Consider the following 25,220-nt stretch of genomic DNA (forward strand, 5'->3'; position numbering starts at 1 on the left):
CCAGCTCATGCACTAGAAAGTGCTGTGTGTGCTGCTGCTGCTCACAATACAGGAAGGAATTGTGAAAGGCAAATCAAGAACCGAGCTTACCGCTCATGCTGCGGAGTGCATCCTGCTATAATGTTTGTACATTTTTAACTCGTTTTTGAAACTTTTCTGACTGCATAGAGGTTATAAAATAATGTTTTAAGTACTATATTATACTAATTGTTGATCTCAGTAGAGGTCTTAATAAAAATGAAATGTTTAAAAAAAAAAAAATACAATTTATAACGACACTGCGTGCATGTGCTCGAAAATCCTACATACAATACAGCGGGTTTTACCCAAAAAGCTAGGGACTGTCCGAAGGGTGTCCAACAGTCTTACAGAGCACCTACGTTCCAAGGTGAGAGCGCAAACAGAGACAAACAGTGAACAGCGGTGGTAAGGGGTAGCGGGGAATCAATACAGAAAGGGGCAGCTGGGTGGAGAGAAGATATAAATGCAAGAAGAAGCAGGTGCAGAACGGGATTATCAGAAACAGTTGTAAGGGGAGCAACGCTGTGAGGAGATTGTAAAGGTCAGAGGCGGGGTGGAAGATGTTTTGAACAAAAGGTGTGGAGGTTAAAGAGGCAAAATGCACAAAGAAAAGGGCGGCAGAGTAGGAACGCGTGTGTATCGGATGGAGACTTCAAGAGTTTATTTGGGCATACGGCTTAGTGACATCCCCTCCCTACTACTGTTCACCTTCAGGCTCTTGCCGGCCCCCGCCATCCGCCCCTGCATATCGACTCCTCTGACACGGGAACTGGAGTCTTTCACGAGATCTGCCTGTCAGCAGCACAGTAAAACAGAGCACTGCCAACAGATCGACTCCCTGTACCGGAACTACTGCTGTCGCCAAGAGGATGGCCGGGAACACAGAATACTGGACGAGAGAGGAGCTGAACAGGAGAGGGATGGAAATACAGGCAGACAGAGGTAACGGAAGGAGAGGCAAGGCAGGGGGCAGAGAAAGAGGGACGGGGAGTGAAAACAGAACAATACCGGCGGCGCTGGCCAATAACGTCATCTCACTGAAGGCAGTCCTCAAAAAATGGCGGATGAAAGCTTCGAAACTTTTTCGGATTCGGGGGCGTGTTCCTGCTGTTCTAAAAGGGCGTGGCTAAAAAGTGGAAAGACCAGCAAGGAACACGCCCCCGAATCTGAAAAAGACGGAGCCTATTTGGAGGGACGGCTCTCTCCTCCAATGGCTGGCCTCCGTTTAGGAAGCCAGCCAATGGAGGAGAAGCTAAAAGAGAGGCGGGCTAAATAGCCACTCTAGAAAACATTAAATCTCCGACTTCCGGTTCTGCCTTCGGCAGACCGGTAGTCCTCGACCTAAAAAACCAATGAGTATGCTGGGAGTATTTGGGAAGACTAGTGGGTAATAGAAATTCTCCTTATCTGGCGAGCACAGTATGCTCTGAAACCGCTCTATAAAAGTCGTGCAAGACATCCTATTCTTTCTTAGAGTATGGCTCATTACTTTCCTGCAACAACACCTTTGTACTGGCCCAGTAAAGAAATAGACCACACCTCCCAGTGTACCAGATTTGATCCCCAAACAGAGAGAGAGAGAGAGAAAAAGAAAAGTTTGCTGGGCAGCAACGTTACTTACAGGCACGAGGTCTTTAACGACATACATGTGTGGCAGTGGGTAGATCTTGGCCACCTTAGAGAGGTTAGTGTCAATTTTCACTGTGCAGGCAAGTGTATTGCCCCCACTGATGTTCATAGCACAAGAGCCACAGATTCCTGCAAGAGAGTAAGTAAACAAGAAAATAACACTGAATCTATACAACATACAAAAGTGAAGTCTATTACACAGAGCTTTTTGCCAGTCCTAAAAGGGGTTAAGGCCCATTCCCCCAGGGAAAGCTCAAGTCTAGTGACCACTATACATAGGCTTTCAAGGGTGCCTATAGATGCACCCAAAAAGCCACACACAGCGTCCACATACAGGTTTTGGTAAGCCAATAGCTCACTCACAAGCCACCGAACACCACACGCAGAGCTCCAGTTTCTACCAAAACACAGAATTTCAAGGCAGACTTAGTTTCAGGCACAGGCCCACATACCCTATCTTGTGCCCTCCCTTTCTCCAAGCCATCCCCTCCCACACACAAAGGGCAAGATAAAAGCACCCCATTGTAGTCAGTGGGGAACATCAGTCATCATAACATACTTACTAAAAGCACATCACTTGTGGTTAGAAGGAGAGAAAAAAAAAAAAACAAAAGAAAAAAAAAGTCCCTAATGACTCTATTGAGGCTGGTCTATAACCAGACCAAAAAAGCAGCCTTGTACATAGCCGGTATTCCTGGAACTAATTAAACGGTACAGTTCACGTAAGATCATTCACAGATTGTGGCAGTTAATAGAACAGGAAGTCTGTTACCTTCTCTACAGGATCTGCGGAAAGTAAGGGTAGGATCCATCTCATTTTTGATTTTGATCAGAGCATCAAGCACCATTGGGCCACATCTACAAAGAGAAACAGACCTTCATGAAAAGATTGTTCACCGAAGAAAGATTTGCTGCCGGGACCTGCATGTATCAAACAGGCTAGATTTTAATTCCCTCGGTCATTAAGTCTTTCCTTCTATTGACAACATAAGTACCACAGAATTAGGCAATTTTAGCACCTGCTATTGGTTGTGCTACAATGCAGCAAAATCTGAAAGCACTATACAAAAACAAGTTACTATCAGACACCTAAGATGATTTCAAATATTCTGTTACGGAGAAGTAGAAGTGAGGTATTCCTAAAATTTCACCTGTCTTGTATAGGAACAATTGTGTTCATTTAGCTCTTATTTACGGTACACCAGTGCTTCAACAGCTATGATTCGCAGCTCCAGGACACTGTGGAATACTGGGATAGCAGATGATCTGTCGGTCATGCTGAAGGTGTAGTTGCAGCTGCATGGAGTTCGATATGTTTGAAGAGTAGTGGTGCATGTTGTGGTGCACTGCCAACATTTGGTATGAATGCTGGTACTGGAATAGAATGGATTGTTGCAGGGCAGCAAAGTGGTGCTCTGCCAGAATTGTGTGTGGGTCCGATTATTGAAATAGCTAGCAACAAAAGCTCTCCACTACCTCCTGGTGGAATCTACAATTAAATCTACAGCATGGTGTGTCATGCACAAAGCCTACTCCAAAGATTTGCACACCAGTAAGTACCAGTCAGGAACATAGGTTTGTCTTCCTCAGAGCTAATCAAGGAGTGCAAATTCAGAAACCAAAAGAACCACAGGAGTTCAGGGCATGCAATTGTTTATTTCAGTTTGCCTTAAACACTAAGCAAACGGCAAAATCACACTTTTCTGTGCATCATAAAACTAGAAAAACCTACACATTGGGAAGTGATTGAAGGGGTACAGAATAAGATCCTTCCCATAAATCCAGCTTGACTCGCCCCAACGACCCGCAGTTGCATTTCACCCATTTGTAGCTCCAAAGTGACACATCAAACCTTTAAAAGATTCTATATAAATCAATGATGAGAGTTGAAAGTCAGGATTTAAGTGCTGTAGCAGAGCTGTGTGTAGCATATTGTGCTGGAAAAGTAGATTATGCTGAGTGTTCGGTTAGAGGTCCATTGGCAGATGTGTACGGGCTCCAGCCCTGGAAAAGTGTGTTGGGTGGGGGGGGGGGGGGGGGGGGGGATGCTGTAGCTCATGGCTCTAGGGAACCAGGGAACCAGTAATTGTTCCAGGGTTCTATTTTACATTATATACCCCCTGCTATTACTACATTGTGAGTACTTTGTATAATTTGCGCTTTACTGGAAAACATCTCAGTAGAAGGAAATAAATTAGTATTGCAGGTTAAAATAAACTTGCAGGTATAGGAAAGCAGCTACAGATAAACCCTTCTTTTATTTATATAAAAAAAACGATGGCACTAGCTATTTTACTGCAGTTTCAATCATATTAACCATATAGCAAATACTCGGATCAGTTGCCAGACAGGAGTATTATATTTCAAAGCCCAATGTACAAAAACACAAATGCCAATGATAGAGAAGTGGATCTATAGCTCGTAATGTAGCACCAAAGGTTATGAACAAATGGAGTGGACAGGTTTATGACAAGAGGCCTCTGTTCCGCTCTACTTTGATTCCCACCTTCTGCCTTTCACTCACGTGTTTAGGTCCACCTCAAAGGTCTGCATACGAGGCTTATCACCAGGCTTGTCCGGGTCCCATCTGTAGACTGCAAACTTCTTAATGCGCTGAGTTTTCAGAGTGTCTGGGGCAGGGGCGGCAGCAGTTTGTGCTCCACGGCAAGCCTATGAGAATACAAAACAATGCTAAGGAGACTTTTCTTCAGGGTCTGACAGCCAACAGTTCTTGACAAGTACCTTTACTGTTCAGTAATCTACCACGTGTGTGCCCCAGTCAGCATAGGGTGGGATACTTCCTAAGCCATGCATAATATTAAGTGTCCTATCACCGGTCCATACTAAGTCTACTAAGCGCTACATAAAATGCAAATAGATACATTACCCACCCACTGACCCCAATCCCCCTATCCCAAAGACACAGCACACATTGTAAAACAAGGAAATCAGACTAGGCCTACAGCAAGGTAGGATGATGAGCAAGGAGCATTCTAAAGTTCAACCTCCAAAATACATCTCATGACCCAATGCGCTCCTGGTATAACAGAGGAAAGTTAAAATGGTCATTAAAAACCACCAACTGTTCTACTCCCTCACCTACTAATAAAATAAAGATACAGACCACAATTTTACAAGCACAGGAAGGCAAGTACGCCGACCCCTACCGCCCCGGAAATACCAACATTATCTCAATCATTATTAATATTTTAGTAATACAAACATCAATGTACACATTACATAACCTTAGCCAGGGTATCAAAGAAGAAAGTGCATCGCTTCTCAAGTCCATGTACTTAAATACACAAGCAAAAAGCATTATTGAAGACTGCATGGGGGGGGGGGGGGGAAGGGGGGGGGGGTGAACCTCCATTTCACATATGTTGACAAGTCACCGGGCTTGCCTGAACTACAAGTTTTAACAGTTTTAAGTGGCCAAACTTAGGTGCTCAAGCAGGAAGCCATCCTGTTTTTCAGGATATCTTTAGAGGAATGTCGAAGTCCTGTCCCTTCTCTATAAGTTGCTTATATGACCAATTCGTGAGCCTCAAGAGTTAGTCTGTCTTCAGACCCTCTGCATGGTGTATGGTTCTGCTGGTGGGATGAAGTCATTCTGATCTAGGAACTGTCTGAAACACTGAAAGCCCACAGTGTTGCAGAGGTATCCAAATTGAAGTGGTGATCAAGTTTAGTGGGGCTGGTATCACCAGTAATCACAGTGAATGTTCATATCTGTGTGTGCACCACCAAAGCAAAATCTTGACACAGACTGGTAGACCCTAAGATACATAGGCCCCAAAAGTTTAAGAGTTCATTAGGTCACATCCGTGGCAGCTGGCACAATAGTTTAGGCTGTCCCCATCTAAATGTTAAGGGACCAGTTGGGACCTTATTGCTCCCTTGACTCCCGGTAACTAACAGTATCCTCAAAATAGGAAGTCCGTGACCAGACAACTTGTCAATAGGACATCATGCAGTAAGAACACTTTAAAAGTTTATTTAATGGCACTCCCGGATACAAGCTGGTACGCAGTGGCCTTCCAGTTTAAAGCTATCCGTTCGCTACTGATGAGGCCTGAAGACTCGGCGTGGGGGAAACTGCTCTATGAAATGACAAGAACTGCATAAGTTTGGCGCTACAAAGTACTTCAAAAAAGTACGCTTGAAGGTTCCAAGGGCAGCTTTAGTTCTTTGGCTTAAAGTAAGAACTATATGGGGGATAGGGTATTATTCATATCATGCCCCCATTTGGGACTCCCCGGGGACACCTCACTGTCTAAAGGACGGGCTGGCCTTACCCATAAAGAGGGCTGAAATTACAATCTGGTCAGAATTGGTGGACACTGAGGGGGTCCTTCCGTGGGAGGTTGAGGGCCAGGATTGGAACAGATTTCTCCAGGTTTAAATACTTACAGCTTGCCTCGTGGTATGAAGCAGAGAAAGAGCGGATGAAAGGAAACTGGGAGGTAGAAAGGCTGTGCCACTCTGCCCAGGCCTTAAAAAAAGAGGTATCAGTGTGGTACAACTTAGCCCTTGAAGCCGTAGACCCGGAAACACCCTCATCGATTAAAATATGGGAGCAGTCCCCCTTTGAGCCAACAATAGAAGCACTGTTTGAGCCATCACTGAAGCTGCTGTATAAATTTATCAAACCTGCAGCTCTAAAAAAGAACCACTTTTTTGTTGTCAATAGACTTTACTACACACCAGCTAGAATTGCTAAATTTGCTCCAGCACAACTCCGAAATGCTATAGGTGCAAGCTTCCCCTAGCAAATGATCTACATATATTCTTTGAGTGCCCAGAAATTAAGACCTTCTGGAAAGAAAATCGGAGACACTCTTAAAGATGTGTTTAACTCTTATCATCGAGGTCAATATGTCACTGATTTACTTTGGGGACGATGGCCTATTTTGCATTAAGGCATCACAACAGCAACGAGGTCTATTGTTATACTTGGTTCTGCTTGCACGAAGGGAAATATGTAAGAGATGGAAGGACCATCAACCACCTAACAGAGAAGACTGGCTTAAGGTTTCCTTAGCCATGGCCCATCTGGAATATGATGGAATAGGGGATGAGTCTACTAATCTTTGGCATCCCTTTATGAACTGGGGTCATAATCTACGACTAAACACCTTTGTCCAATGATTACACCAGTTACCCATACAAAACAAGGGACTGGTCAACCAACGGAAACATATGTGGTAAGCCGTGGGCCTCCTCCCCCATAGATCGTTTAAGCGGCTTCATAAGACCCACAAGTGTTTACTGGTGAGATGAGGACAAAAAAATAAATATTTAAAATAAAAATAAAAAAAGAGTTTATTTAATGGAATAGTTTTTGCTTTGAGTATTTGTCCCTCGGTCTGTGTGTGCGCAAAGCAACACAACACAAAACCACACACCCTACCACCCACACCACCCCCACACCCATCTAGCTGGCAAAGACATGCCACCAAAACTACACAGCTTACAATTCACAAATTGCAGCAAACATAATATCAAAACACATTTGATAGCCTAATCACCTAATCGTGTACAAGAAAGCATGAAAGTCAACTTCTTGGCAAAAAAACACAAGCAGCAGAACAATGAACGCACAACAATCATTGAGCCAGGCAAAACTCAAAACCCTGCAACTCAAATTTAAATAGAAGTGGTCAGGTCTTCAAACAAATCAGGACTCATCACTGAACAGATTAATCAAACATTCATGTTTCTCTCTCACAAGACATTAAGTCTGCAGAAAGGCACACCCAGGCTACTGAGAACAAGTCCCTGTACAAAATGTCGAGGTGCATCATGCGAATGTTGAAAACGATTAATCTAATCGTAATTAATTTGTATAATCTGAGGTTACCATGAAACGCTGTAATGGATATAGCCCTCTTGCACATCTGTGTTATACTAATATTTAAGGGATTAGAAAAATACAGCTGGCATGATGGAGTTGGGGCTCAAATATACATAAGACACTTTTTAGGAAACGCATAACAATATGTATGTAGTGTTATACATCAATTTTAGCTATCTCAAACTTTGTAGCATCAACCTGTGGATTTTCACTACAAATCGTAATGCAGCAGGTTCCCAAACAGCTTACACCTCCATGACTAACTCATATTTCTCTAGGATCTATTGTTCTTTTGTTGCATGTAGATTTTCTGGCCTAATTTCAGGTAACATGAATACCCTGTATTTAAACTCTTTCCACACTTAATGTGTTTCAAGGAATTTGTGTGGGAAATCCGCCTTGATTTCCAACCAATTTATGATTCAGCCTCAGTGGCCCTAGAATGGACTTCTTTCTTCTTGGCATCCACATTTTTCAAGTCACAACTTTATGCAGCTCAATAGAGCCACAAAAGTGCACAGTACAAATATAAACAAAACTTGTTAATCACCAATGTTTTTATATGCTCACTGTTTGTTTTATCGCTAGACACCCTAAGGCACAAGGGCAAGGTCCAGCAAAAGGCCAATAAAAACATAATCCAGCAAAATTGGAATAAAAAGCGTCGTCATGCCGTCCGAGGTATTACAAGCTAGCAAATGTTATTTAAAAGCCCTAAAACATACAAACATGATCAAATAAATGTGCTAACAAAGCATACTGTAGGAAAGAGGGTTTCTGTAGCAGTAACACCCCACTTTTTGCCAGATTTCTGATGCACTTAGAAAGGGACTCAGGGCACAATCACTCAATCGGGTTCCCATGGCCTGTGTTCTTTCCCAAAACGGTTTCTTTGTTTCCACAATTGGCACTCCTTTGGCTCACATGTAAAGTCCCTTGAAAAAGGTTCCAGTGGTACCATGGGCCTTGTGACCAGAGAGGATATCTAAGAGCTGCAGCATGTATTGTGCCACACTCCGACTCCTCACCAAACACATACACACTACCATTGCAGACTGTGTAGATTAGTGCAGACAAAACTTAAGAGTCGACATGGCACAACTACCTGTGTAAACCCATTCTAAAAGGGAGAATCAGACCCATTTTTTCATCTTTAAACTTTATTCCAACAAGGGCTCGAAGTCTGAAAATGTTGGCCTGAAAACCTCAATGCGTAATCTGCCTGTGTACACGAAAACGATTCAAGTTTAACTGTGACCCACTTGGTTCAACAATCCGAGCTACACAGCCTATAAAGGAGGGGCCCGTAGGCCCATTTTATACCAGATGCGATGCAAACCCTCATTGTTTAAACAATTCTTTTAACTATCTTGTCCCATTTTTTACCAGTTTAACTCACATTTCAACGATTTTATTAGCAATATGCGGTTTCCAACTCTGACAATCCATAAAAGATAATTCCTTGATGTTGCAATTTTGGTGTAACAGTGCATCTTTCATTCTTCTTTATAAAAACTCAATGCATTTCCAGATTTACTCTCTTCTTCAGGGGTAACTAACAAATATTCAAGAAAACCCCATTATAGTTGTCACTCTAACACAGTTTCTCCCCTCTTATTACCAGCTCTCGGTGCATAAAATATTACCAAAACCCCCGAATATAAACAAAATGAATAATTTCAGTGAAACACACCAGTTAAATAAAAAGCCACCTCTGCTAATCAAAATGCGAATAAAACCCAAAATAATCATCTTGCTTTAATAAAACTTTTGTGTTTGAAACAAACTCAGTAGTGCAGAGTTCTGTAGCAGTCGTGTTCACCCAGGTCCCTTTCAGACATGCATTTGATATGGCATCCCTGGGCAAATCCGAATTAGGACACTGCATGCATATGCTAAGTAGGTTGTGATATAAAGCTGCTCACACCATCTACCCTGTAGTTTATGCACTCATGATGTGCAAGAAGCATTTCTTAAAATATTTCAATATGCACTCGCCTAGGTCAAGTCAAGTCAAAACCACTTTATTCGATTAATTAAAATCATAAAAGTATACTACACAATTAAATATATAAAATCTTGCAATTCACAAATCTACAATTAAAAAACAATTCCTATTAAAATTTCATAATAGACCATAATCAGCGTAAATTCTTGGTACAGGATCGAATTCCATATATCAGATAGGATCCACATCCTGTGTTAGTTTTAGTCTGACCCTCCTTTCTCTGACAGCTGCCACCAAAAAGCTAGCAACACAGAACATAATTAATGGACATTCAAGCATGCTTAGGAACAATAGAGCTGGCTTGTACTGTGTAAAGTTCCTACTTTTTAACAAAGGAATAATAAACTTCTTCCTGGCATGTTTGAAAAAAGTGCAGAATAGCATAAAGTGCGTGGTGTCTTGTGGAGAAATATCATCGCACTTGCAAGGGGCAACATCTTCTAGCCTTTTCCAGCCAGCTACATCCCAAAGAACTATGTGTACTTGGTTAAACCGGAATTTAGTCAACAGCCATTTGTGAAAAGGGTTGGTTACCACTGTGAGATATAAAGACAACCCTGAGAGCTGGGATACCAGGACATGTCCCCTCACAGAGGGTTTACGAAGTTCGTCTTCTTCCCGCTCGACCTCCCTTAGCCTCATAAAATTAGATTTTACCCACTCAAGATCTGCCTTACAAAGAATTTCAGGGTTAAAAAAAGATTTCTGGTCTTCCAATGTAGGCAGCTAACTTCGATATTTGACAACCATTGAATTTTATTCATGTTGTCAAGTAGAGTACAGTCCTTTAGGATTTTATGATTTAAAGTAAGATTCGGGTTTAGCCATATTTTGATCCATAGCAGTAGAGGGGCTAATTTAATCATATCTGCTATGTAACCTATCCCGAGTTCCAAATGGACTGAGAAAGAAGCGGTTGATTGTGGGAGGCCAAGGAGGGAGCGCAAAAATTTGTTTTCCTCCGTTTGGATCGCGTCATGTTTAATGTAACCCCAGATTGACGCCCCATACCTTACAATGGAAACTGTTTTGGCTTTGTAGATTGTTAATATTGCCTCTGTTGGTTTTCCTCCCAACCTTTTTGCAAAACCAAGTACGGCCGCAGATGAGCTTCTTGTGGAGTTTACCTTTAAAGAAAGCTGAGGGGACCAAGAGCCTTTGTCATCAAAGACTACTCCCAAGTAAGTGAAAATCTTCACTCTTGAGATTTCTGCTCCCCTGCAGAAAAAAGGCTTTACCTTATTTTTCGCATGACCTAACGACATAGCATGAGATTTGCTGTTATTAACCACCAAGTCCAGGCTATGCATGAAGTCCCCGAACGAGTCCAGCAATCTTTGCAGCGCCCGGGGGGTCCTGGCCAGCAGGACAGCGTCATCCGCGTATAGGAGGACCGGAATCGGGGTACCTCCCATACGCGGGATGTCCTGCGTAGCAGCCAGCAGGTTTTGTTTGCTCCAGGGAATTTATGTATAGGGTGAACAACATGGGCGCTAGAATGCAACCCTGTCGTACCCCTCTGCTAGACTTAAAGCTGGCCGTACACTTCCCCTCAGTCGTCATCCTTATCGAGGCATTCAGATCTTGATGGAGCTCTGAGAGGAAGTACACAAGGGGTGGGTCAAGCCCCATCTCCAGGAGCATTTTCCACAGCTTTGACCTATTTACGAGATCAAAGGCCGTGGACAAATCCATAAATCCCAGATAAATGGAGCCCCCGGCCGCCTTGGTGTATTTATCTATTATTAAAAGGAGGTTCAGACATTGATCAGGAGCCTTCTTTCCTGCAGAGTCTTCAATTGCTTTTGTGATTTCTCCTATATGAAATCTAACTGGTGTTAGAGTAGAAGCCGAGACTTGCCCGTTTAGGGAATCTAAATCTAAGTGACTACCATATATGTTTTTAAAATGACTCAACCAGTCCTCCTCTGCTATATTAGTTTCCAACACTCCATTTTTAACGTCGGAAAATAGAGGAGTGTTGATAATAGACCAAAATTTCGCACTGTCTTTTAAGGTTGCCTTATCCATAAGATTAGCCCAGGCATTGTATTTAATTTCTTTTTTCCCGGACCATCAATGCTTTTTTATAGTCGCTTCTTAACTGCGACACCAGGATTTTATTCCTCGGACTGGCCTGAAGCGCATTTTTAAGGTTAATATGAGCTTTGGTGCAGTTGTGATCAAACCAGCCGGAAACTACATTCTTAGGAGCTGGTCTACTTTTACTAGTTAGGTCCTTTGACACTAGGAAGCATATGGCTTCAAACGAGGAAATTACTTCCTTCCCCGTGAAATGTTGGTCTCCACAGATTTCCAGGTCCAGGGCCGCCTCTAACTTGATTGAGTTAAAAAATTCCTCCGGGACTACCTTAGACCAGTTTAGCCTTCTTCCCTGATCCTTTACCCTAACTTCAGTGTCCATCATATGTGAGGTTAAGGTATTTAAAAGGGAAAGACCATCTAACATTTCAATTACCACAGGGTTATGGTCACTAAAAATAGAAGGAATCGCATTATAAAAACATACATATTTTAAAAGTCCAGAAGAAAGAAATATGTAGTCGATAATGGTGTTACTATCCCTTCCAATAAAGGTGGGCACCCGTGAATTTTGTTCATGAAAGCCTGGATCATACAACTGATTTTCAGTAAGAAGTTTTTCCAGAGCTTCCCCCTTACTTGAGTGCTCAAAATGCTGAGGGGATGTCAGATCTGGTCCGTCAATATCATATAAGCAACAATTTTGACTACATAAGTGTACATTAAAATCACCTAACAAAATATAATAACAGAAAGTGGTTTGCTTCAAAGAATAAGTATTTAAAAAATTCGCCAACCATAACAAGTGAGCGTTCGGCGAGTCCTCCTGCTGGGAATTATAGCAATTTACCAATAATAATTTTATATTATTGGAGAGTTTAAATTCCACTATAAGAAAATTACTACATGAACAAGTTATCCTGCTAACGGTACCTTTTAATTTCACCGAAAGCAGAACCACTAAACCACCTGAGGCCCTTCCAGAAACTGATTTAGATGCTGGAACAAAATGAGATGTATAACCATCTAACCAAAAATTACATTCAGATTCCCAGGTCTCTTGAAGTGCCAGAATGTCATAATCCTTCAAGAAACTTAACCAGGATGTATTATCTCTCTTGGCACGTAAGCCCGCAATATTCCACGTTAACATTTTGATTAACTTTTTAGGTGAACCCCCCTTACAGTTATCGGCAGTCAGGTGACTAACATCGATACATGCGGGTGATACGGGAGGCTGAATTCCTTCATGAAGGGCCTGAACCAGAGATGACTCGTCCCCCCCCATGAAAACCAGCCTCCCGTCAATCGCACGCATCCAACAGAGAAAGTGCCTCAAAACGATTAGATGTGGGTATATTTGGCCCACCCGTAAACTGATGGACAGCACCTACACTCTGGTGGAAAAAAGGCATCAAATCCGTTGCTGGAATAAGGTTTCTCTGTCTAGTCAGGTGGAAACAATCTCTAGGTGGGAGGTGGGTGTAAAAAAAACCAAGGGGACGCGCCTGGATACTATTAGCATCTTGTGCCAAGGATGCTGCCCTCAGTAAGACAGTAGCCACATGTTGTGTGTGTCTAAAATTGGCTATGACACAATCTCCAATAGATGATTTTTTGGAGGGCCCGATCCAGTTTACTCTACGAGTACTTAAAATGTCATTAGCCATATCAAGAGGGAACCCACACTTCCTATGTAACCACGAGACTGTCTTTTGCTTGAGGGAGTCGTGCGATTCTGTGTGCAAGGGGACTGCGTGCCTGTCCTGGGGTGGGACGTTGGTTAAAATCACAACGTAAGGGGAGCATGCCGGGGGTAAGTTAATAAATCTAGCTTTCGTTACCACCTCTACTTTCTGCGCGGGGACCGGCTCCTTTACTACTGGGCTAGCTAAGTTTGAGGCTAAAGTAATCACGGGAGGAGTTGGCGTGACCATAGCGTTATTACTAACGGGCTGAGATGGAATCTGTAGGTGTTCAACTCTAACTAGGCTATCATGCCCAGCTGCACACTGCCCCTTCTTTTTGTTGCGGTCTACCCCGTTTAAATGTTTTGTTAATAATCCTCCCAACCTTTTAACCTCATCAGCGACCATATCAAGTTTCAATACCAGAGGTTGCATGAGTAGATCTAATTTTGTATCAAGTAAAACCTCAAAGGAGCTAAGTAATTGAGAAAAATGGTCAGGGAATAAAGGGGTTATTGCACCAAAACTGTTGTTTAAAGGCTCGTCTGGATCGATGTGAGCTTTTTCCGCAGTGTCGCCACTTCTATTTCCTTTAGTGGGAGCCCCCCCCTTTTTACTTTGTTGCTTTCTGCAGTTTCTAACCGGTCTAGGAACAGGTGTAACCTCGTCTATCACATCACTTGCAGAATTTAGATCCGCATCTAGAGGGACCATATAAACCTGAGCTGTGGCCGTAACAGTAGCATTGGCTTGTATATGAGAAGGGGTGACACAAATACCTTTGTCCAATGGGGCTCTCTCAGCATTTGAAGGGTTTAGGGGATTCTCCTGAAGGCTATCCATCCCCAAGGAAGCCCTTCGGTCACTGTTAATTTTATTGACCTTTTTTACCAAGTAATTGTCAAGAGGGCCTAACCCCGATAAACCTGGTTCTTTTTGACTTATAGGCATGGTCAAGGCAAGAAAGGATAACAAATGTCAATAACCATAGGTTTTAAACTTAATTGGTAGTTCGACTATGCAGTCAACCCTTTGACGAGTTACCAGCTTAGATGTCTTCAACGTCCTGGGGCTCCTAGGTTCGATGAAATGGGTAGGGCCCAGCCCAGCCTCGGACAGTCCCGGACTGTCACAGACTGTCCGCCCTTTGTCCGGGCTTCGTCCGGCAGCGTCCGCGCGCGTCCGCTGCGCGTAGGCGGCGTGGCGCTTTATCGGCGCCGGCAGGAAGGCAAAGTGTGACCAGGTGCGGGCGATGGCAGCAGGCCCCCTGGGATCTGTAGTCCTCCCAATTCCTCAACTTTCTGGCAGGCGAAGCGGCTCCCGCGACAGCGGGAGCGGCGAGGCGCTTTATCGGCGCCGGCAGGAAGGCAAAGTGTGACCAGGTGCGGGCGATGGCAGCAGGCCCCCTGGGATCTGTAGTCCTCCCACTCACCTAGGTTTTTGGTAGGAGTGCATTTGGTACCGTTTAGTGGGGTTAACTATCACTCTAATATACCATGTGAGAATTACGCAGGTGTCTTATGAGCCTTAAGGCTGCAACTAATATTACAGTCTCACATGTCTAGAATCAAAGGACCCCAGTGGAACAACAGCCTCCGTGGCTAGACCAGGTTTGTCTAGCCAGGAGTCCAGACAGTCATGACAAGCCTCCAGCTTCCCACAAACATCAACAGGCAAATTCCCTGAACTGGCAAGTACAGAGGAAGTAAAAGCCATTACATTTCCCAACAGTGGCTCCCCATCCAGTGGCCAGGTTTAGAATTATGCTGTCTTCAGTTGCAGTTTGCTACCGACATCACAGGATCAACCGAGCTGTGATCTAAGCCAAAGTCAGCATGTTCAATCATCAACATAAAAGTGTATTGAAGTGGCTAGCTGACATATTGGGGGATGGATGTACGGGGGGTGGCGCATCGCTCAATAATGCCCTACAACTAGCCACCTCTAATATTCCATCCTGCATGTGGACACCATCCCACACTGGATAGCCAGGCAGGACAGGACTAGTGCCATCAGACTAAGTGGTTCAGCAACAGACCATGCAGACTCTCAGCTCAATGTACCTCAGGAACTGGTTACAGTAAGTCATCCGCCACTCTAGGTGGTATCTTCGGAAGGTTGGCATCAGTTTCTCTTGTATTACCCTCTGATGCAGAAGCTTTCCCACTGCCCTCTTCATAGTCTGACTCATGTCTGGACGACCCAGATTATTTTCTCAAGGCAGCTGCAGCAGTCTTCTTCTGTTCAGTGGCTGTCTAAATGGGGGCATGGCCAGTTCTGGCTCTACACGTTTGTCTGCTCCATTTCAATGTAAATGTAAATCCGGATTTGTGAATCGCGAACTACTCACCCTTACGGGTCTCAAGGTGCTGGGGGCCGGCGTGGAAATTAAGTGACTATTGCCCAGAGTCACATGGTGCTGAGCTGCCACCGGAGCCGGGGTTCAAACCATGAACCCTGTGCTCCGAAGTCAGCTGCCCAGGCCGCTGCACCACACCTCTCCACTTCACTCCATTTCAATGTGGGTTTGGTTCTGGGTCTTCTAACTGCTGTTCTGTGTCTTTGTTCTGCCCAGGCAGGAGAACAACAGCATGTGCTGTATTCCCACTTGCCACAGTTTTCCTTTCACTGTACTGAAAGAGGAACTTAGTTGAGGCACTGCAGTAATGTAGTCTGGGAAAAAATAAACACTTATGATGGTTCCGATTGAGCTGGCACATTGACACATTAATGTGGGTCCCACATTGGTATGGGTCCCATTGAGATGACCTTGGTAGGAGTACATCACTGTCCTGATAATGTATTCGTTTTTCAATCAGTGTCTTGGGCGGTCACCTAGTTTAGGAGGCCTGGTCTGGACTCCATGCCTTTCCTCCACTGAAAGAAGTCAGGGTTCAGAGTTTCTCTAAAGTAATGTTTCAGGAAAGCTTCTGTATCCCTACCTACTGTCGCCTCCGGAAATTCCACGAGCCTCAGACAGATTGCTCCAGCATGATCTGCCTTCCACATCCTCTGCTCTGCATTCTGGAAAGCAGACCTTTCTAACGCCAGGTTCTCTTTCAGTTCAGGGACTTCTGAAGTGAGTTCAGCCCTGCAGTTCTCAATGCTGGTCACTGGTACACTATCTTCTTTAATCATGGTAAGGTCTAGGGCTACAAGACTATTCTGGATTCAACTTTGGCCTTCATAATGGAATCCAGTCTGACATGGTTTTCAACTTCTGATGTACTTACTACTTCCATGTTTTAGACACATTGTAGTGGTCTCATCTGAGATTCTGTTAAGTGTGGGCGCGTGCCACCGCTACCCACTTCTGGTTTGTCCATCTTCTTGCAATTTAGTGACTGGGCACCATGTTCCACAAGATCAATCCCCGGGCAATGTTCCTGACAGGTAGGACAGCTTCTAAACTCCTTTTTTCAGATTAAGGCTTTATGCAGAGGGCACAGACAACTTTATGTGCACTCGCCTCCCCAACTCAAGACTTACCATACTTTTAATAGAGGCACAGAGCTATCATAGGAGTATCGGACTTGGCCAAACACAGTTGTGCATCTTTTGGCCTCAATCTCCCCACTGCCTGTGTCCTGTTTCCAAGTTTATTACAGGAGGCCAACACAGACCGACAAGTGTATACTAATATCAAAGCCAGCTACTCCAAGGCCCCAAGAGTCCACAGTAGTGCTACCAAGGGAGTTTGATAGCTCAGGTCTCAAATCGAGCTCCTGATTATCCACACTAGCCCCTATTAAGACCCAATGACTACAAATAGGACGAACATGGCGGGCTACTTAATTTTACTTTAATTTTGGTTGTTGGCCTCAACGCGTTCAAATGCACCCTGCTGTGCCATCTACCCATTTCCCGGGGCAGGCACAGTGAGGCACTCGCACTGTGCCCCAGTTAGAAGGCACCAAGCCGGCAGGAGCTGGTTCACTGCAGTTCCTTCTTTCTCCAGATGGCAAGGGAAGTCCCAGGGATAAGATATATTGTTCTTATTTGGACATTTGCATGCAACTTAAAGTTGCAACTGCAGTTTGAAGAGAGTATTCTTTAATAAAATGTTATGAATGTGCCAGGAACAAATTGTTACACGAATAATGAATGCTCATCTGTTTGCTATGCCTGAGAACTGAACTGCTGACTAAATTTCCTTTGCTGGAGGAGGGTATAACTATTTGTGTTTAGAATTTTGTGTCAGACATTCTGCCGAAGCTCCAAGAGCCCCCCTGGCATTCAAATGACTAAAACTTTGCTCTCAAAGAACTTTGAACTATGAATTTTATTTATGGTTCTGGAGTTCACAAGACTACACTTCTCCTGACACACTTCTCCTGACACACTATGTTCGTAAAAGGTCTTTGAACCACACCCAATGCCTCGTATATAGGACCTTCCACAGTCAATATCCTTCTAACCATATACTTCAAAAGTTGACCGAAAGAACCAAATGCAAATCGGAAAACTCTGTTCTAGTAAGTAGCATTAAGCACTATACAATTTATTACATCAAGAGCTTCTATAATGCCACTGGCAAATATACAGTTTCCAACACCAGGCCTCACAACCTTAAAAATGTTACTAGACCTGCAGGTCCAGTGACTTAAATAATCTACTCTACATATTTTTAATGTTCTTAACCCATAAACTGGTTTCAAATTATGTGATTATGGGCAAATGATTTAATTCATTGAGCCGCCATTTTCTTCAATATCACATGAGAGCATCTTCAAATGTGCGAGTTCAGCTGTACAAAAAGACTTGTTTGATTCAAAAGACTCAACTTTCCATATAGAATACAAATCTATCCACATATAGGATACACGACCCCTGACTTGCCTCTTAGCTCATTAACAACATTTTTATCAGCCGGGTAGGAATGTTTCTCAAATGATGCTTAAAAACTATAAGTTTTAAAAAATACAGAACTAAAGCATGAAGTGGTAGCACACTGTCATTTGTAATAAGCAGATTTTACATTGAAATGGCCACAAACTTTCCCACTGACATGCGGCTTTTCTGATAACACTATATTGTGTACAAACAAGGTTTGGAAATATATTTTCTGCAAATGTGTCACTTGCACATCAAGTGAAGTGTTCTGGCTTATTTTGCTTATATTAAACTGTTTGCATCACACGTCTTAATTACAAATAAAAGTGCTTTTGTAATTGCCGATATATTTTTAAATATTTGTAATATTAACAGGCTATTTAAATGTTATGTGTTAAAGAAAAAGAACTGACATCTTTAGACAGCTCAGTTGACAAAATCTTCTATCTAGTAAGAGAAAAATAAACTTTATTTTCCAAACAGCAATTAGTTCAAAGACAAACTGACATTTGACCTCTTTCCTTGAACCGAAAGCAAATGTATCAAGATAAAGCCCCGATTTAATGGCATCTTTATTGCTCATTCACTTTCTGAATGAACAAAAAACCTGTTCCTTTCCAGCCTGAGTTTACTCACCAGATGGGACTAGTAGGTGCTCAAAATAGCTCGACCTGATAAAATTCTACTCGCAATTGCATGTGGGCTGTGGGCGAGTAGATCTTTCAAGGCCTGAACACTATTGTGCAGTACAAAATACATATATTGTGTCACACTTACCCAGCAGTTACTCACCACTAAGTTTAACAACCAACCACCCACACACTCAAATAATGGGATAATATATATGTCAGAGGATCTCAAGGCTCACCTCTGGCCAAGTTTCGCTCACTCTGCAGCAAACACTGGCAGGTTTACCGCTACACGTAGATGTTTTGTCTAAGCAAATAGGTCTTGGCTCCAATAGGCTGAGCTATCGGCTCTGCCAATCTCCAGAAGTCTTATAATTACGGACAAGTAACATCCAGAACACTTCTCCGAGTAGCCATGCGCATTATAAACCTCCATCATTCCTTTATTCATTCAATGCTTGCTTATTTTTGCAATTAGGTTGTGAACATGTTCTAACAAATTATTTTTGACTTGCATTGTATCAACACAAATAATACAAGATTTCATTTACAGCAGAAAAAATACAAAACAAATGCCCCTATATTTATTAATGAAGTGTGTGTGTGTGTGGGGGGGGGGGGGGTCCTGACTAGTAGGACTTGAACACTTCTCTTAATCTTGAGCTTTCTAGTCAAATGTGAGATTTTTTATTCGGTCCCCATCCCCTGCCCTTTCATAGAAGCACTTTAGGGGCACAGGTCAACCCATATGTGACTATATATAGTGTTCCACACCCTAAAGAACCCAGAAGAAGCTGGTAGTAAACTGCATTCTTAAATAGATAGAAAAAAGGCCCGAAGGGAAATGGGGTTGGTGTCTTTTGGTGAGAGATTAAAATAGCACTTCTGTTCAGTCCCTCTATTATACAACACATCGAGACAACTGGTAAGACCAGAAATACATTATGCAGGGCCTCTGGAATGTAGGCGTAACTGACAGTTGCGGTACAATTTGAGTTTAAGTGGCTTAACAAGCATTCAGGGAAAAGAAGAGTATTGTTTTTGGAGGTAAAATATCTTGCATATTTACCGGTCCACTGGCCCCTTTCCCCCACTGAGAGGCTAGGACTCATTCCCCACACTAATGAAATATACAAGTGGGACGCCATTGTGAAAAGAAGAGCCTTTGATTTTTGACATTTAGCTTTTTTCAAATTAGGACACGTACGGGCTTGGGCTTTCTATTGGCGCCTATGCTTGAAGAGCATACTCATACAATTTCAAATGCTCTCAGGCAAAAAAAACCAAATCTGGCGCACTGTAACTTGGAGCACACAAAAAAAAAAAAAATACCAACAAATGTAAACATTAAAAAATTTCTGATCAGACAGGCTGAAAATACTATAACTGGAGGTTTGACTACACATACATTTTTGATTATTAGAGCAATTAATGTGCTGATAGTGGGCATTTTAAATGTGACTCGCTCATGTACCATTTAATGGGGTAAATGGATCAGAATGTACACCTGGAATCTCTTAAATAAAGGAAATCCACCTGCCTTGTGCGTTTCCATTTAGTTTTTCGTTTTAGGATGCATCTCTCTAAGCAACCCAGAGGAGTATCAAGCCACAGGTATCGACCTTGAGATGATAGAGCCCCATGGCTATACATCTGCAAAGCTTGCTCAGACTCCAAGGTTGCCGGGATACTCCACTAGGGTAAAGGTAGAATCCGGTGTGAAAGCCTTGGTGGACATGACACTAGACATCAACTGCAAAACAAATTGGTAATCTCCATATACCTTTTGTGTCATTGGGTACACGTGGTAGGGGCGGGGGGGAAAGACAACTCGATCAGGTAGTCAAAGGTAAACAAACTTTTCGGAAGCACTCCGGATACAATTCCTTGTCTGTAGTTTTCTTTTGGGGTACTGTCACATTTAGGGTCTGAATGCGATGGGGTAGGATACGGCTCCGACTGTTGGTCGGAGCCATTCCTAACGCATCGTAATCAGCTGGTTGGATTCCTTTCCGACCGACCAATTAGGATGGTGTTGGTCGGAAAGGATACGGCTCCGACTGTTGGTCGGAGCCATTCCTAACGCATCGTAATCAGCTGGTTGGATTCCTTTCCGACCGACCAATTAGGATGGTGTTGGTCGGAAAGGAATCTTACCAGTCATTACGATTGGCTTCCGACGGGCTCGGATGACTTCAGTAATCCCAAGGGCGGCTCTTTCCGCCCGAGGGATTACAATGTTGGATTCCTATAGCCTTTCTGTGCCTGCCTTTCCGACACAGGACAGGCCATAGGAAGTCCCCCATGGGTGCACAATGTCCGGTTGGAGCCCGAGGGGTCATCTATGGTTCCCCCCCCTGTTGATCCCAGCACCCCGTGGCAGGCACCTTGAGGTGCCAGCCACGGGGTGCAGGGATGAACTGAACCTCGCTGTTTTACAATGAGAGCATGCATTCCGATTGTAAAGAATAGGAGTGCGACCGAACAGTGTTAGGTCGCATCCTAATTGGTTGGTCGGAACCGCCATCAGGAGATCGGTCGGTCTGTTCCAGTACAGAAACTATGTTGGGTGGACCTCAAGTATGACCAACATCGTAATTAGGCCCCTAGTGTTTTAGTATGCACACTTTTTTTTTTTTACAAGTACTGTAATAAGGAAGAGAAGGAGAGTTGGGAGGCTAATGTGCAATTACTTACTGTTTAATATTAATATTTCCAACAAGGGAGACTCAATGATTACTGGGGACCTGGGGTAATAACTAAAGCAAAAAACACACTGGTCCCTAGTAACAATACTTCTGAGGCACAAAACCAAATGGTAAATATAATTAATTTGAAGGAGTTTATGAAAAACGATTTAAAAAACACAGAACAGCGCAGTGACTATGGATGTGCTTGGTGCTCTCTTTTGAGGTGAGACATACACTCAAGTGATAAATCGTGATCAACAGACAAGAACAGCATGGATTTTTACAGCAAGTTCTCAACAATCATTTACGATCTGTGTTTTAAAAAGTTGACAGCGTTACGATCCCAATAAAAATAGCAGGCTCATCATCAGGACTCGGGAGGAGATACAAGCCCATGAGAGAGCTGAAACAATAATAGAGAAAGAGTGATCAGAGTGAGCATAGGAAAAAAAAGTGACCCAGTACAAGGCATACCTAAAATAAAACAGCATAAGTACATTTATACCAAAATACTCGAAACACTACTATAATAAATGCGACAATACAATAAAAACATATGTACATAGTGAAAAAAAAAGGCAGGATCGAGAACATTTGAGAGTCCAAGTAATTTCTGTATGAGAAGAGTTTATTTTAAAATGAAGGATGTCCAATCTTGCTCGCGATTTTGACCTGTGCAAATAGGTCCAAACGAAGAACCCAACACAATTCCTTCTTGTTTAATAGGGATTCAATGTAGCCTCCTCTCAGGAGTGGAAATGGTGCTAATCACTTGCCACCTTAAGTCATCCTTGCAATATTCAAACTCTAAAATAATGTGATACTAGAGGGTTAGTAAGACATTGTATCCGATGCGACTCCTATTGTTGCATATGCAAATACTTATTTTGTGTGTGGTTTGGCCAAAGCACAGTAGGTTACAAGGACATAGATCTGCAGTTTTGGAATTTGAGAAAAATCTCAAAGTTACAGTAAAATGCTGATGTGTACACTCCTTTGTCTCAATAAAAAAAAAGGGCACACACTACATTGTTCGCATTTTTAGTGCCCTGCCATGAAGGAGGAGGCCCCAACACTCAGTAATGGAGTAAACTGATCTGGGAGATTATGGTTGCGTGGACAAGATGGTCTTTGAAGTTCCTTGCCCACTTGTAAGCAAACACTGGTGGCTCAAACACAAGGTCCCCCGCTGAAAAAATATGCCAGTGTTTTGTAGTACTTGGAGACTAAACTCAAACTTGTAGGGAAAGCAGTGACTCGAACAAGTTTGTTGGAGTCCTGTTTTGCATGAGGAGTTAGTAGTCTCTCACGTGGGCAGTATCATGCTCTTAGCAGAGCATCCAAACAAGCGTTTGGGATTACCACGTTCAAGTAAAGTGTTGGTTAAGATCCCTACCTTCCTGAACAAATCACTTGAGTTTGCAAATTACGTCAATCTTAAAGAACTGACTATATGGAAGTGAGTCACTTAGTGAGCGTGGATGGGGACTGTTGTATGTGAAGAGAGCGTTCATCTCCATGGGCTTCCTATAAAAGTATGGTGTAGAGATGCTCATTTTCAAGAAGCACTGACAGATCAGAGAAAGAGGTTGATGGGATTGCATAGCAAATCCAAGGGCATCACAGTTTCAATTTAACCAGACTGAAATAATTGCAGTCTCTGCGAGTCACGCTCCAAAATCATGTCATCTGTACATCTTTCAGAGAGAAAATGGTCATGTGAAAGGATTGGAGTCACAGAGAATGACTCTCTGTTGCAGGTCATCCATGTACATACAATATTGCAAACTCAGATGCAGAAACGACCCCCACAGAAGTCCCTTTTAGCTGTAAACAGAAATTATTATTAAATTTAAAGAAACTGCGTGTGAGAGCCAGTTTGAGCTATGATACAATGAATGATAGTGGAACCTGTTGTGGTCTGGGTCTATGGCTGACAATGTTGTGCACTGAGGCCCAATACAGGCCTCAAGCAATCTACTCACCCACTTGCTAACTTCAGTCAGATTTTATCAGGGCAAGCTATATTTAGGGCCTACTCAACTGTTGTGGCGGGCTGATAAAGAAAAGGAGTTCTGTTCACTCAGAAACTGAAGGAGTACTAAAGATGCCTTTAAATATTGTTGTTATCTCTTCACATTGGTAATCTTGTCACATTTGCTCTGTGTTCAGAGACAGAGGTCATAAGTCAGTTAACGTCTCCTCACATTATTTGTCTTTCTCCGACTGCAGAGTTCCAGTATTTTGTAAAATGAACTGTCTGGCACCCTGTACAAAGATGTTAAAAATGAAAGGCTTTAGAGTGTCGGATTTTTTTTTTTTAACACGTTTATATAGCTAATAAGTGAACTGTACAAACATTTTCAAAATATATATTTTAGTAGTTACGAATGATTTTTTTTGTAATGGTGTGATGTAAAAATATTTTAATAGAATGAAAATAAATCAGAGTGCTATTCTTGATGTGGAAATGATAAATAGGTTTGCTGAAACCCAACTTTCACTGATAATTGATACACTATATATTTTTATCAGTAAAACCGAATGTTACTGGGAAAGTCTGTGGTCATTTCAATGGGTAATGTACTGTCTGTAAATGACAGTGCGCTACCACATCATGCTTTAGTAATATTGGGCCATATGCACTAAACGTTTTTTGAGGTCGTAATCGTCCCAATTCGCAGAATCGGGTTGTTTACGACCGCAAAAATGTTTTTTAAAATGTAAAAAAGCTGAATTGAGATTTGAGAACCTGTTATGGAATTGCAATTTGGGTTTGCAAATCAGTATTTGGAAGGGGCGTGTTTAGGGCATCCTTTCCTACTATCTATTTGCAGCGGTATGTGTGAATGTTTTGCAACCAAATTATTGTCGTAAAAATTCATCTTTTACCGACACCTCAAAGGTGGTGGTAACCATTTGCCAATTGGAATTGGTCTCCATGAGACTCCTTCCCCTTTGCGAATGTTGTTGCAAATATTTATCAAGAACAGTCAGTAGTGCCACGGACTACTGCCTGCTCTTAAAAAATGAAAACAAAACGCTTCATTTATTTCTTTTTAAACACATCCCGTTTTCCTTTAAGGAAAACGGGATGCATTTTAACAAAACAAAAAAAATAAAGATTGCTTTATTAAAAAGCAATTGCAGACATGGTGGTCTGCTGACCCCAGCAGGCCACAATTCCTGTGACGTCTGCAATTTCTAATGGGTCGAAAACAGAGACCTACCTCATTAATATTCATGAAGTAGGTCTATTGCGACCCCATTAGGAATCACTATTTCCAACTTCTAGGTCTTTGTACATAAGGACATGTGATTTCCTAATCGTGAATCATAAAGAATCTTAATTAGGAAATCGCAATCCCTAAATCCCCTACATATGATCCCATATTTGTCAAAATAGAGTTTTTAAACATGAGAGCTTCACGTTCTTGTAATGAGGTCATATGGGAAAAGGCCTTTTTTGCTTGCATTACCTTGGGGTCTCTGTGTAACAGTTTTTCAAAAGTGAGAATCCCCACAGGCAGGCTTGCTGTAGGTGGAGAAGATTTTGAGACCAGTCTTAAGCCTGTTATATCTGAACTATAATAGAAGCTATCGCCAAAAAAAGCGTGCAAACAGATTTTTCTAAAAAGTCTTAAAAGTTCACTGTGGCATTACAAATAAATTGGCGTGTTCTGTAGGGACAAATGACAAACCTTTTGTCAGTAAGGTGATTTCTGCACTTGACAGAGTGTAAGATGATAACTAGGATAGGTATCGTTCACATAGTGTCTACTCTGGAGGGGGCCCCACTGATTGTACTCTGGAGGGGGCCCC

At 42.6% G+C, this 25,220-nt stretch overlaps 1 protein-coding gene across 1 annotated transcript in view; it reads right to left on the reverse strand.

Moving 5' to 3' along the window:
* Positions 1–25,220, reverse strand: part of SDHB (succinate dehydrogenase complex iron sulfur subunit B) — a 101,153-nt gene that overhangs the window by 57,495 nt on the left and 18,438 nt on the right. The window contains exons 2-4 of the mRNA XM_085608143.1: positions 4,175–4,320; positions 2,423–2,508; positions 1,643–1,779 (exon numbers count right to left, since the gene is read on the reverse strand). Of these exons, the coding sequence (XP_085464269.1) occupies positions 1,643–1,779; positions 2,423–2,508; positions 4,175–4,320 (369 nt within the window). The remainder of the gene's footprint in view (positions 1–1,642; positions 1,780–2,422; positions 2,509–4,174; positions 4,321–25,220) is intronic.

Source organism: Triturus cristatus, chromosome 1_2 (genome assembly GCF_964204655.1).
Source record: "Triturus cristatus chromosome 1_2, aTriCri1.1, whole genome shotgun sequence".
Classification (NCBI taxonomy): Eukaryota; Metazoa; Chordata; class Amphibia; order Caudata; family Salamandridae; genus Triturus; species Triturus cristatus.